The 12,167-nt window shown below is 39.1% G+C and overlaps 1 protein-coding gene across 4 annotated transcripts in view; it reads left to right on the forward strand.

Moving 5' to 3' along the window:
• LOC149225573 (cycloartenol synthase-like) overlaps positions 1-12,167 on the forward strand; it is a 529,143-nt gene that overhangs the window by 123,639 nt on the left and 393,337 nt on the right. For all 4 annotated transcript variants that reach the window (XM_089377155.1, XM_089377157.1, XM_089377154.1 and 1 more), the window contains exon 8: positions 2,321-2,487. In XM_089377155.1, the coding sequence (XP_089233281.1) occupies positions 2,321-2,487 (167 nt within the window). The remainder of the gene's footprint in view (positions 1-2,320; positions 2,488-12,167) is intronic.

The following is a 12,167-nucleotide window of genomic DNA, read 5'->3' on the forward strand; positions in this document are numbered from 1 at the left end:
AAATCTCAGACTCTCTCTCACCCTCTGCACTGCCTCTGTGTGGGCCTTCATAGCTCTGCGTCAACCTCTACGTCTGGGCTTCTGGATCACTCTCTACCTCTCTCTGCTAATAATTCTCCGCTGAAAAAATCTCTCTCTCTCTGGATGCTATCCCTACCCATCAATTGCAGAAAATCTCTTTGATCGAAATTTCCTCCTGAGAACTTCTCACTTCAGAAATTCGATCTCTTGATCTCTTGGTGTGTTTTCCAAATGACCTTCAAGCCCCTTCTTATATCTTTCTGTTGGACAACCAATGGCCTAGATTAACTCCTAATCAAAGGCTCGGATTGTTTTGGCTTGATCTCCGTCTTCTTCTAGAAGTTACACCCACAATTAGATTAATACCCATTAATAATTTTAATTTCCTAAATTTAGACTTAGGGTCTTATTAGAAAATACTAATTATTTTAATAAAATTTTCTTTGGGTTTAATTTCCCAAAACGCTTTCTGGGTTCTTTGTAATACATGTGCCCAAGCATCTTTGCAAAATTTGAGGTCTAGAGCACATCCGATGCTACCCCAAATCAACAATGGCTAGATGTATTTCGAAAGATATATATTCAACCACAACCTTAGCAAAGTAAGAACGTCACATAAAATATTCAAAGTCCAAACAAGGTGAGCCTGTGCCCATAGTCTGTGAACTTGGAGCCCAAGGGCCAGGGAACCTACAAACTCTATATATTTTGTCAAGAAAATTCGTTAGAACATACAATGAATCAGATCACCTAAGATAAACCGACAACTTACCAAGAGAAATGATGTTGTGTTTAATGCAAATGTCTCATAACATATCTTTTAATGGTATGGTGCCACATTGATATGTACTAGTTTGTTAATGCAAATCACTATGCAATGTGTAAAGTGAGGCTAGAAATGGAGCATTTACAACTTTTGTTGGAGGATTGGCACAAAGCCTTCTGCCTAAGAAGTAGGGTGCCACTTATCCTTGCTAGCCCACCCAACCATCATAGCCAACCTAGCATTAGAGAAACTTTGAGGTCTAAAATGGGTCTCAAAACAAAATGTACAACCAAATCAACTTTATAAGAACCAATAGGATTCAAGATGATGGTGTCAACTATGTGAGATGATTACTACTTTTTCAATGTGTATTTTCAATTTATCTCCATATAGTTTTACTCAAATTTCGAGTAGGAGTACTCGTTGGATGCAAAGTTTAATTCCTCATCTAAGGCATACCCATGTTGCATACTTTCGATGGCCCTATTACAAGAAAAATGACAAATACATGAAAATCATGATTGCAATCACATTTTTTCATGTATTTGTCATTTTCTGTGTAGAAGGGTCAATCAAAAGTATGCAACATGGGTACAAATTCCATATCCAACGAGTGCTCCTGTTTGAAATTTGAGTAAAACCATAGGGAGATAAGTTGAAAATACGAGTTGAAAAAGTAGCTTTTTTCTTTTTTCCATTTAAAATTTGATGATTTAATCTAATCTTATTTTAATATTTTCACTATTATTTTATAATATTCCTTAGGAGGCCCATTTTAGACCTCAAAATTTCTCTAATGCTAGTTTTGAGTATCAAGGCCACTTGGTTTTAGAAGATCCCAATAGAGTTCTTTACACAATACACACAACCATTGGGCAAGGAAATAGGTCTAAGAGAGGTGGGAGTGTGGCCAGAATTGACACATAGGGCAATGACAAGAAATACCTAACTTGTTTGCAATCTCATAATGGCCCAAGCCCCAAGAGGCTCCTGCGGATGGGTGGGACCCTCTATAGCCTACTGACTCTTATCCCCCTAATTCTGGTTGGGTCCTATCCTCAATTACCATGACTAGCCTCCTCATGCTATTGGTGTGGTCAATACCTGTGTTTATTTGCTTGTTTAGTTGGCCTTTGTCTCTTTATATTATATTTATGGACTTTTGGATGTAGACACTTTGATTGGGTGTTTTGGCCATGGCCAGTGCATGTTTTTGTCTGTCTGACATTTGGTATTGCTTGTGGAGGCTGTGGGTGTGACCCTCTTCTTTGTTTTGAAACCTTGTAAATATTGTTTTTAGAAATAGTTAAATGGAAGTTTCGTTAGAAAGAAAAATGATGGTATATTTTGTAAAGTTATTCTGTTTCACCATGTATATGTGTTTTATTTCTGCATATATTGGCATTCCATCATTTTAGGGACCTATCTAGAAATTCTTTTGAGTGCAATTTTAATGTAATTTAAGAACTTAGTCTCTTTTACAGCTCTTGTTTTGAACTTGTACTGTTCATAGTCATTCTTTTTTATCTGCAGGGAGGATGTGGTGTCATTGTCGAATGGTTTATTTACCAATGTCATATTTGTATGGGCGAAGATTTGTGGGTCCTCTAAGTGAAATCATTGTATCTTTAAGAAAGGAGCTCTATACAATTCCTTATGAGAAAATAGATTGGAATCGAACACGTAACACATTTGCAAAGGTTGCTGCTTTCTCTAACTTTTTCCTTATTTGCTTTTGTTGTTGCATTAATAAATGCTTAGAGCTTAATTATAGTTGTTTGTTTATTGTTAATTATGATAGAACAAATACTAGATAGAGTAGTTAAATATTGGTCTTGTTAGCCTCATTAGAGTTAACTACACAATTAATTGCAATGCCATGAAAAACTAGAGCTCTTGTATTGAAATAGCAAGGAATTGCATACTTCGAGATCTTGTTTGACTCTCATGATCCTTAAAGTAAAATTCATCATGAACTCCATTGCAATATTAACTTGAATGAATCCTTCACTGTCGGTATTCCAAAATATGTGAATGTCCTAGTTCGACAAATACTAGTAATACAATTTCCTATTGGATCAAATGTCATTCATATGTTTTAAGGTTATGGAAATATGGACAGAATTCCTTATACCCTTTTTTACCTCCTTTAAGTTTGCAATGTAAGTCTTCTTTAATTTTTGCTTAAGGTGAATTTACTGGAAGTTCAAGATGTTGTGTCGTTATCAACTTATCGCCATTGTAGGTAGTTGTGTCAGTTGCTAAATTAATAAAAATGGGTAGGAATTAATATTGTTGATATTCTTCTGACCTTAATATCTATGTGAGAAGAGTAGAGACAAACTTAAACTTCATCTATACCCATCGTTTACTGATAGTGAATCAACTTGTCATATAAATCCATTCAACTTAAGTAATTGCTATTGTAGGATTTCCTCATCATCCAATTGGTAACCAATATTATTTCTCAAGTTTGAATAAGGTATTCTAGTAGAACCATAACCTCACGCTTGCACATTAGTTGAAGTAGTGTAGGTAAAGTGGTTGTTTTAAAGCGTGTTTGACATGTTGACAAAGGGTCTAAGAGTTGTTGCTCCCACTTGCTTGTTGAGTTTTCATGTTTATCCTTTTAGTGCTAATTTTTATGCCTTAAAAGCTTATATATATTCAAAAAACAGCCACAAAAATCAATAAACATATAATGAAATCTTCCCTATGTGTCACTGGCAAATCCTGTTCTCCATTTGGGTTGGTGCTTTCCAACCTCATGGGGGTGTCCCTAGTAATATTACCTGCTGTCCTAACCTGCAAATATGCAACTAACTTGCTGGTCAAACAGCAAGGCAAAGGCTGTTTGACCAGCAATGTAGTGGCCAAACAGTTATAGAAAAATGCATAAAATAATCTGTGGAACAGTCCTTCACAAATCAGCCTCTAATATGGAAAGATAAAGTAAGAAAGAAACCGTGTCTAAGTGGCAATTCGCCCAAATAAATAGCTGAGAACTGTTGATAATTTATGCAAGATAATATTGAATCAAAAACAAGCTAGAGCAAGTGGATCAAGAATGAGTTTTATTCCGCTATGGCCAAAAGGTTGGCTACACAAAGATGACTATTACAGAACTTGAGACAATAATACCAAGACACAAAGTATCAAGAGCTAGAGAGAGAGAGAGAGAGGGAAAGGGAGGAAACAATGGAGAGAAGAGAGTGAGAAACTTGCTCCTGCGCAAGACAATTCGAGTTGTAATGTTGGCCTTCCACTTGCTTAACTAATAATTCTCTTCACTAACTCGACCCAAGATTAACAAAGGTCGAACAGCTATTATTAGACCTTTCACTTGAGTGGAAAAAAAAATTAATTAATCCTCTCTGGGAGTTAACGTGAGACAAACATCACTTCTGGATAATTTTGGAAATTGAGTGATTTTTCCTCTATTTTCTCTCTATATATTCGGCTTGCTTAATTTTCTCTCAAATTTCCTTTTCTAGCACTTGTCTAGCTGTAATTTCCTTTAATCAATTTGAATTTTCTCTCGCATTCCCATTTTTAGAATGACAGCTTGAGTGAATTTATAATTTCCATTTTTATTGTTGAAAAGTGTAGCAAGAGAAGGTCTTCTCTGGTGCGTGCTTTGGTCAGAAAGACCTTGAATTGTCCTAAGGAGATAGACTTTGGTTGTGGTGAACTAATTTCTCGTTTATGGGAATAATCATCATGAGTTCATGCGTAGAGTTGGAGCTCTAGTTAAAGAGGAGTCTTCTTCAGTTAAGTACAGGATAGATGGCAGTTTGAATTTCGAAAAGGATGAGTTGGGAACTTCAGTCTTTGATTGAACGAGGACAAGTTATAACTCCAAGTGATGATTGGAGAGAGAACCAGTTCGACTTAGTTAACTTTGTCAATCACAGCTGCTGTTCCAAATTTGTTAATTGTATGATAATAATTTTCTAATTATGGCATGAATCAAATTGATAAAAGGAGGATGAAGGCACACGTTTGTATCATTATTGAGTGCACAAGATTTGTGTGTGAGCTTCTTGCTTGTGGTGTGCGTATTTATTGAGTACCAAGTGTGCATAGATTGAGGGATTTGTGCTACAAAATAGGTCTTTTGCGCATGAATTTTGGAGCCAAGAAGAGAGGCTAGTGCACAAGGAGTTCAGGCCTGTTTGTGCGCAAAGGATAGGAGTTGTGATCAAGTTTCAGGGAAAGTCTAGGCTAGGTTAGCAGGAAAACAACTCTGTTCTCAATAGAAAGATTGCTTTGTATTTGGTCTATTTATTCTATCAATAAAATACCACAACAAGGAGAGGGTTTTCCCAGTTGGGTTTCCCAAGAAAAAAATATTGTGTAAATTTTGTGACAGTATTCTTTATCTCTGTGTTTTTTATTCCACTGCTTATCTATTGTGGAGAAATTCTGTGTCTTGGTGAAAAGAAATTAGTTTCAGATTGTTCATCATAGCAGTTGCAAAGTTTTGTGGAAAATCTACATGGTATCAAGGAGAGATTGTGTAGAGACCAACACCAAATTAATCAGTGAGGCTAGAGTGCAGATCAGTGGGGAAGGACAATGCTAGGGTTTGAAGAGAAAAGCAGAGCAGTTCCTTAGATAGAAATATGTCGTTCATAGGGCTAAGGTTAGATCACAGTTTAGAGGGAGCCTTGAATTTCTGTGCATGGAAGGAGCGAATCACAATAGTGTTGGAAGATAATGAGGTGGGAGAGCTTGTCAAGCAGGCAATAGTGTCATCTCAAGATCCCCAACCATTAAACCAACATACTAAGAATGACACCAAGGCAAGGAGGATCATTCTAGAGGGGGTCAAAGTTTTAGTTTTTTATTGTTTTGGCAGCATCAGACAGATGTTCTAGTCTTGATTTGTGTCTAGGAGGCTAAGGAACACGAGATCTCCAAAACCCAGAAATTTTTTCACGAGATAAGCTTGCAAAACGCCTTAATTAAATTAATTAGCCATCATTTACATTTTTTTTGAGTCTAACTTAGGAAAAGTGGTTAATTAAAGTGAATCGATTAAGGAGATTGACTTATGCTCTATAGACTTCCAGAAAATGACTTGGATCAAGTCTGAAATGATCTTAGCCGTTGATGAGGATCTGATCATGGTCGTTGGTGCTCCGGTGAGAGATTATAAGAGCAATTCGATGGGATGGAGAGAGACACAAGAAGGGAGCAAGTTACCTTGGCAGATCGAACTATCTAGTTGTAGTAATTCAACAAGGAAGAGAGTTCGAGCTAGAGAAGGAGAGCATCAATGATTTAGGGAGCAGTAGGAGGAAATTTCGAAGAATTTCCAAAAAGTTTTCTAGTGCTGGAGAGGTAGGAAAAGGGAGGTCGAAATCTTCTACAGAGAAAGTTGTCCAAGCAGTGCGATTTAGCCAGTCCAACAGAGTGAGTTGCCGGGAAGGGTTCGTTTCAGTGGTCGGATGTTAGATTTGAGTCCAGAAGGTAGAGCGAAAATTTTCCAGAGGCAGAGGGAGGCGATACGGCCCAGTAGGAGGCAGATCCAAGGCCGTACAACTTGCACCAAGCCAGGAGTGCGAGCAGCCATAGAGTAGTGTGAGCAGGCTAGAGAAAGGCCGAATTATTTTTGCAGAGGGAGAATCTTTCTCCTAATTATTTTGGCCAAATTATTTGCCAACTTGACATCCAGATTATTGTACTCCCAGAACTTTCTACATAATAATAAAATAAACCCTCATATGCTGTACCGGTTTTCCCTTCAGGGTTTTTCCAGGGACTTTTTAAGTCCAAAAATTATTGTGTCCATTTTATAGTGTGTGCATCTATTTCTCAATTCTTGATTTTATTTTCCGCAATGTATTTTATGGTGAAGATTGCAATTGTGAATTATTCATTAATTGTCGTAAACAATTAAACTACCACAGTTAGGAGAATAATATCCAATAATTGCAGTCAAGGAATTTTCACATGGAATCAAAGCATTGAAGATCAAATCAGAAGCTCAAAGGTGAAATATCAGTAGATTGTGCAGTTTTAGAGGGAGGTCTAAAGCATAAAATTCAGATCTGCACAGGCTAGCTAGGTTTGCAAATTGTTGGGCAGGAAAATCAATTTCTAGAGGTAGAGTGTAGGAAAGGTTTGATTTTCCTAGAGCAAAATTCCAACAAACAGTGGATTTGTCAGGAAGCAATTCAGGTGAGCAAACAAGTTGATTCGTTGAGTAGATCTGGGCATAGAAGTTTTGCAGCGAGGGTTACAACTGCAGATCTGCATGGCATTGGAAGAGAAAAGCACATTGAAGAGGGAATTTCCAGAAATTCACAAAGGGTTTCCAGTTCCAATTTTTAGGAGGATATCCAAGATTTCCAGTTGCAGCAAGCCGAGTGAGTTTGCCAGACTAGCTAGTTCGAGTTGCAGAGGTTATAAATCGTGTGCCAGTTCCCAGAGAAGGACATCTAGAAGGTAGAGTGAGTAGTCTTAGTGAGCAGTTAAAGGCAACAATTAGTCGGCTAAGGACATCCAAAGGTAGATCTGCGCATTCCTAAGGGAGTGCGAGTAACAGAGGAAGGAAGAGTAGGAAGGAGAAGGATATTTCTAGATCCAGTCTCCAGTTTATTTGAGTTTCCTAGAGATGGTCGCAACAAGTATCAAAGATCAGGATAGACTTGACGAAGATGCCAGGATGTTATTCCTATTGGATGAGCATGGTCTGAAGAAGTTTGTGACAATAGTTGTAGCTGAATCGACAGATCCTATCCAGTTTCTTGACTACAAGAAGGATATAGCCAAATCCAAGAGAATGATCCTAGACAGAGTTCGAGATCATATTGTCCCGCATATTGCTGAGAATAATATGACAAAAGAAATGTAGGAGGTCGTCGTGAAGCTATACCAGGATCCATTAGAGAATCGTAAAATGATTTTCAAGGAGAAGCTGAGTACTACAAAGATCCATAAGGGTGAAGGTGTAACTTCTTATCTCACTAGAGTTTAGAACGTCTGTGATGAGCTTGCAGTTGTAGGAGAGAAGCTCGATGACAAAGAACTTGTGCGAGTTGCTATAAATGACTATTTCCAAAGAGTGGGCAACTTTCGTTCAAGGAATCACTGGACGAGATAAACTGCCAAATTAGAAATGCTTGTGGATTGACTTCACTCAAAAGGAGCTAAGGGTCAGTCTTGTCAAGGGTACTACAGAAGCAACAATAGAGGACTGAAGGTTGAGAAGGAAGAGGAGAATGTAGCCCTTGTCAGTAAGGGAAAGGCGAAGAAAGGTCCCAGTCAGGACAAATCTCAAAAGGAGGTGAGAAGAAGAAAAAGGACCTATCGAAGGTCAAATGCTTTGGATGCGGTGAGTTTGGTCACTACGTCACCCAGTGTCCCAAGAGAAAGAAGGATAAGAAGGGGCAGCAACAAACATCATCTTTGGCGAAGATAGATGAGTTATCCTCCATGTTGGAGGAGTTTCATTGATAGTGGATATACCTCCAGATGGAGGAGCGTGAGGCTTCAGAGTTGCAGGATCGGGTAAGTTCCGAGGAGGCACATCATCACACAAATGATTCCTTATGGATCATTACCCTAGCTATGGGGGCCCACAATATTTTAATACCAAGATCGAGATGTCAGCAAGGTGTAGTCAGATCTTGAGACACAATGCAGGGCTAGTTGTAGTCATATACTAGAGGGGTGCAGAGACAGTTGGGCATAGTCAGTTACTCAGTAGACAGAGCAGAGCTAGTAGTAGTCATAGATTCAAGGGACAGTTGCAAAGGGCAGTTGGAGGGATAGTAGATCAGTTCTCAGTTGTAGTAGTTGCAGCAACAACAATAGCATGAGATTAGCTCTAGCACAGGCAGTGTTGGTAGCAGTGTAGGGTGACACAGTGTAGTGACAACAGTGGCACAAATACAGAGTGGTTCAACTATAGGGTTAGCAAGTGAATCAGAGTATGTGCAGTAGCTTGGTGGATAGTTACAGTATGTTGCAGATGTCAGACATTAGCAACGTGGTCTGACTATAGAGATGTAGTATGTTGGAGAGAGAGAACACCTTCTTCGCTAAGAGGGAGTGTTAGTTTTGTATTATTTTGGTAGCATCAGACAAGTAGTCTTGATTTGTGTCTAAGAGGCTATGGAACACAAGATCTCCAAAACCCAAAAATGTTTTGTGAGATAAGCTTGTGAAATGCCTTAATTAAATTAATTAGCCATCATTTAAATATTTCCTAAGTCTAACTTTGGAAAAGTGGTTAATTAAAGTAAGTTAATTAAGGAAATCGAGTTATGCTCTAGAGAATGTTACCCACTACTCGTGGGTGACACCCATAGGCGATTTTATTTTCTCCTATATTGTCTTTAGCTGGTAGCTAGCAGCCCGTTGTAGCCACCAAATAGCTCGATGTGCCACCTGCGCCAACCATTATGTGCCCTCGCCCATCTGTTATGATCGTATGTTTGAAGGTGGGCCTTCCAACTCCTAAGGTATGGATTTCATTATGTAGTTGGGTATTTTTGCTTACTTATCATGGACACTTCTTGGCATGGATTAGTGGGGGGATTCGGTGGAAAGGATGGGCTTGGTATTTACTCTTGTCCGCTTGTTCAACTTGGTGGTTAACCTTGTATCCTTGTCCCATGGGAGCTCCTCTATTGGCTATGGGCTTAAGGAGTGGCACTTCATGGGAAACCCCGTTTTTGGTTGCGTGGTCCCGCTTCCCGACACCACATACACCAATCCGCTCCACTCATTATAACCCTTTTTCACATATTTCCCATCTGGGTCCATATTTGTCCACAAGGAGTTAGCCTCCCCCTCCCCATGTCCACATTTGGTTTGGGGTTGGAAAGATGCCCCGGAGGTTGTGCAGCTAAAAAGAAAGTTAAAAGCATAATTTGGCCACTTGCAATAGGAAATGTACCATAAAATGTGAAGGATGGTCGAGACTTAAAAATTTAGCACTTGGGCAAAAGCCAACCATGAGCTCTACCCCTTATCATGGCCATCACCCTAGTTCTTAGGGCCCCTATATGAGCTCCCTACATCATTAAGGAACCCATGATTTTGGTGGGCGATGAACTTCCCCACCTTAAGGGGGTATTCATTGCTATATCATTCACATCATGCTCTCATTCTATGGAGCCCCGAGCAGTTATAAAAAGAAAGATCAATAAAAGGCAAAATGAATATGAAGAAGGGTGGAAAAATAAGGACGGGGTAACTTATGTACCACGATTGCTCCCTCCTACATCGATACACTAAAGTGTGGGCCTCCCTCTTCATAACTACCCTTGTACCATGGCATGTGGCTTAGAGCCTTCCCCTGATGCCCCACTTTGTTCCATCATCATATCACATGACACTTGACACTTGTTGGATGTACCATAGAGCTATCACTCCCTTAGAAGTTGAAACCACCGAATAGGGTCCTTGGTTAACCTCCTTCTTAAACTCAAAGATACCTGTACACTAAAGATCATTATGGAAGGGCGTGCCATTATGAAGTGTCGACTTGGTTCCATGGTTTGTAAGCTCATTTACTCAATTACATTGATGATTTGTTGTACTGGAAGGTGAGGAGATGCATTGGATCTTATACAGGATTGCAGGTGGGTCTTCTTCTTAGGGTTTGGTCTCCCCATATGGGGTCCAAACCCTCTAGAGGGTCATATTGGCATTTGTAGGGTGTGCATTGAGAGCCATGGGCTTCCATTATAGCAGATAGAAGATAGTCATGCCATGGGATTCTTCATTACCATCCATTGTTTGTTCATGTTCCACCTATTTGATGATGATGATGCACCTGGACCACCTTGCCCAGCGGCTACACACTTGGCAGTTGATCAAGGGCCCAGATGGGGTTGTGTCTCACCACGGGAGACAAAGTGAGGGCTTGCATCATTGTTCCAACCCTTACATATGGATATAGGCTTCATTGATCTACGGGGAGATCATGAGGATGTTTTTGTGCCCCCACAGGCACTTGGGAGCACCATAGGTCATTTGCTTGGAGATCAAGGGGCCACCCCCTTTATCACTATATTTGGGGCCTTCCACTCATTTTGGCACAAATTGGACTTCACTAGGGCTTCCAATAGCCATCTTAGCTATTTATCTATCATTTTGGCCCTCTTGAGAGGCTTATTTTTCATGTTATGGAGCTATCTTGGTGGGCTTGTCACCAAGGAATGTTGTTTTGCACATTATTTTATTATTAGGGGCATCATTAGGCCTAATTAGGAAAATCAAACCCTTAGAGGATCATATATATTGATGAGAGGATTGATTCATTCCTCATCATCACTTGGATTTGTATCTCTCTCTTCTTGAGAATTTCGCTATAGCTATTGATGGACGAATTGGAGAAATATTGATGCATTTCGATGTTTGGATATCTTTTCTTGGTCTTGGAGCTTCAATTTTGTCTCTCTTTGATGATTGGATATATTTGCTATACTTGTAAGTGTTCTTTCATGGTTTATTTCTCTCTCTTGTATACATGATTAATGTATGGAATTTTTTCTCATGAAATCTGAAATTCTAATTGAATGCGAAGTTGTGGAAATGTTGATTTTGTGAGGTATTGCATATGTTACATGTTTGGGTATGGTGAATGAATGTTCTTAGGGGTAAATTATCTCCATAATTACCTTGAAAAGTCATCAAATTGCTGCAATAAGAAGTATAAATTCCTTGGTAACATCTTAGCTTCTTAGAAGGTCTTCTCTGGTGTGTACCTTGGCCAGAAAGACCTCGAATTCTCCTCAGGAGATAGACTTCATTTATGGCGAGTTAATTTCTAGTTTATGGGAATAATCATCACAAGTTCATGTGTTGAGTTGGAGCTCCAGTTAAAGAGGAGTCTTCTTCAGTTACCTGCAAGATAGATGGCAGTTTGAATTTAGAAAAGGATGAGTTACGAACTTCAGTCTTTGATTGAAGGAGGACGAGTTATAACTCCAAGTGATGATTGGAGAGAGAACCAGCTTGAGTTAGTTAAATTTTTCAATCACAACAGTTGTTCCAAATTTTTAATTGTCTAATTATAATTTTCTAATTATGGCATGGATCAAATTGGTAAAAGGAGGATGAAAGCACAAGTTTGTATCATTATTGAGTGCACAAGATTTGTGTGTGAGATTCTTGCTTGTGGTGTGCATATTATTGAGTACCAAGTGCACATAGATTGAGGGATTTGTGCTACAAAATAGGAGGCCCTATGTGCATCAATTTAGGAGCTAAGAAGAGAGGCTAGTGCACAAGGAATTCGGGCCTGGTTGTGCGCAAAGGATAGGAGTTGTGATCAAGTAAGTTTCACGGCAAGTCTAGGCTAGGTTAGTAGGAGAAAAAATTTGTTCCCAATAGACATATTGCTTTGTATTTGATCTAT

Source organism: Pinus tabuliformis, chromosome J (assembly GCF_031772625.1).
Source record: "Pinus tabuliformis cultivar Carrire ecotype Pingquan chromosome J, CPIR1, whole genome shotgun sequence".
NCBI classification, from domain to species: Eukaryota; Viridiplantae; Streptophyta; class Pinopsida; order Pinales; family Pinaceae; genus Pinus; species Pinus tabuliformis.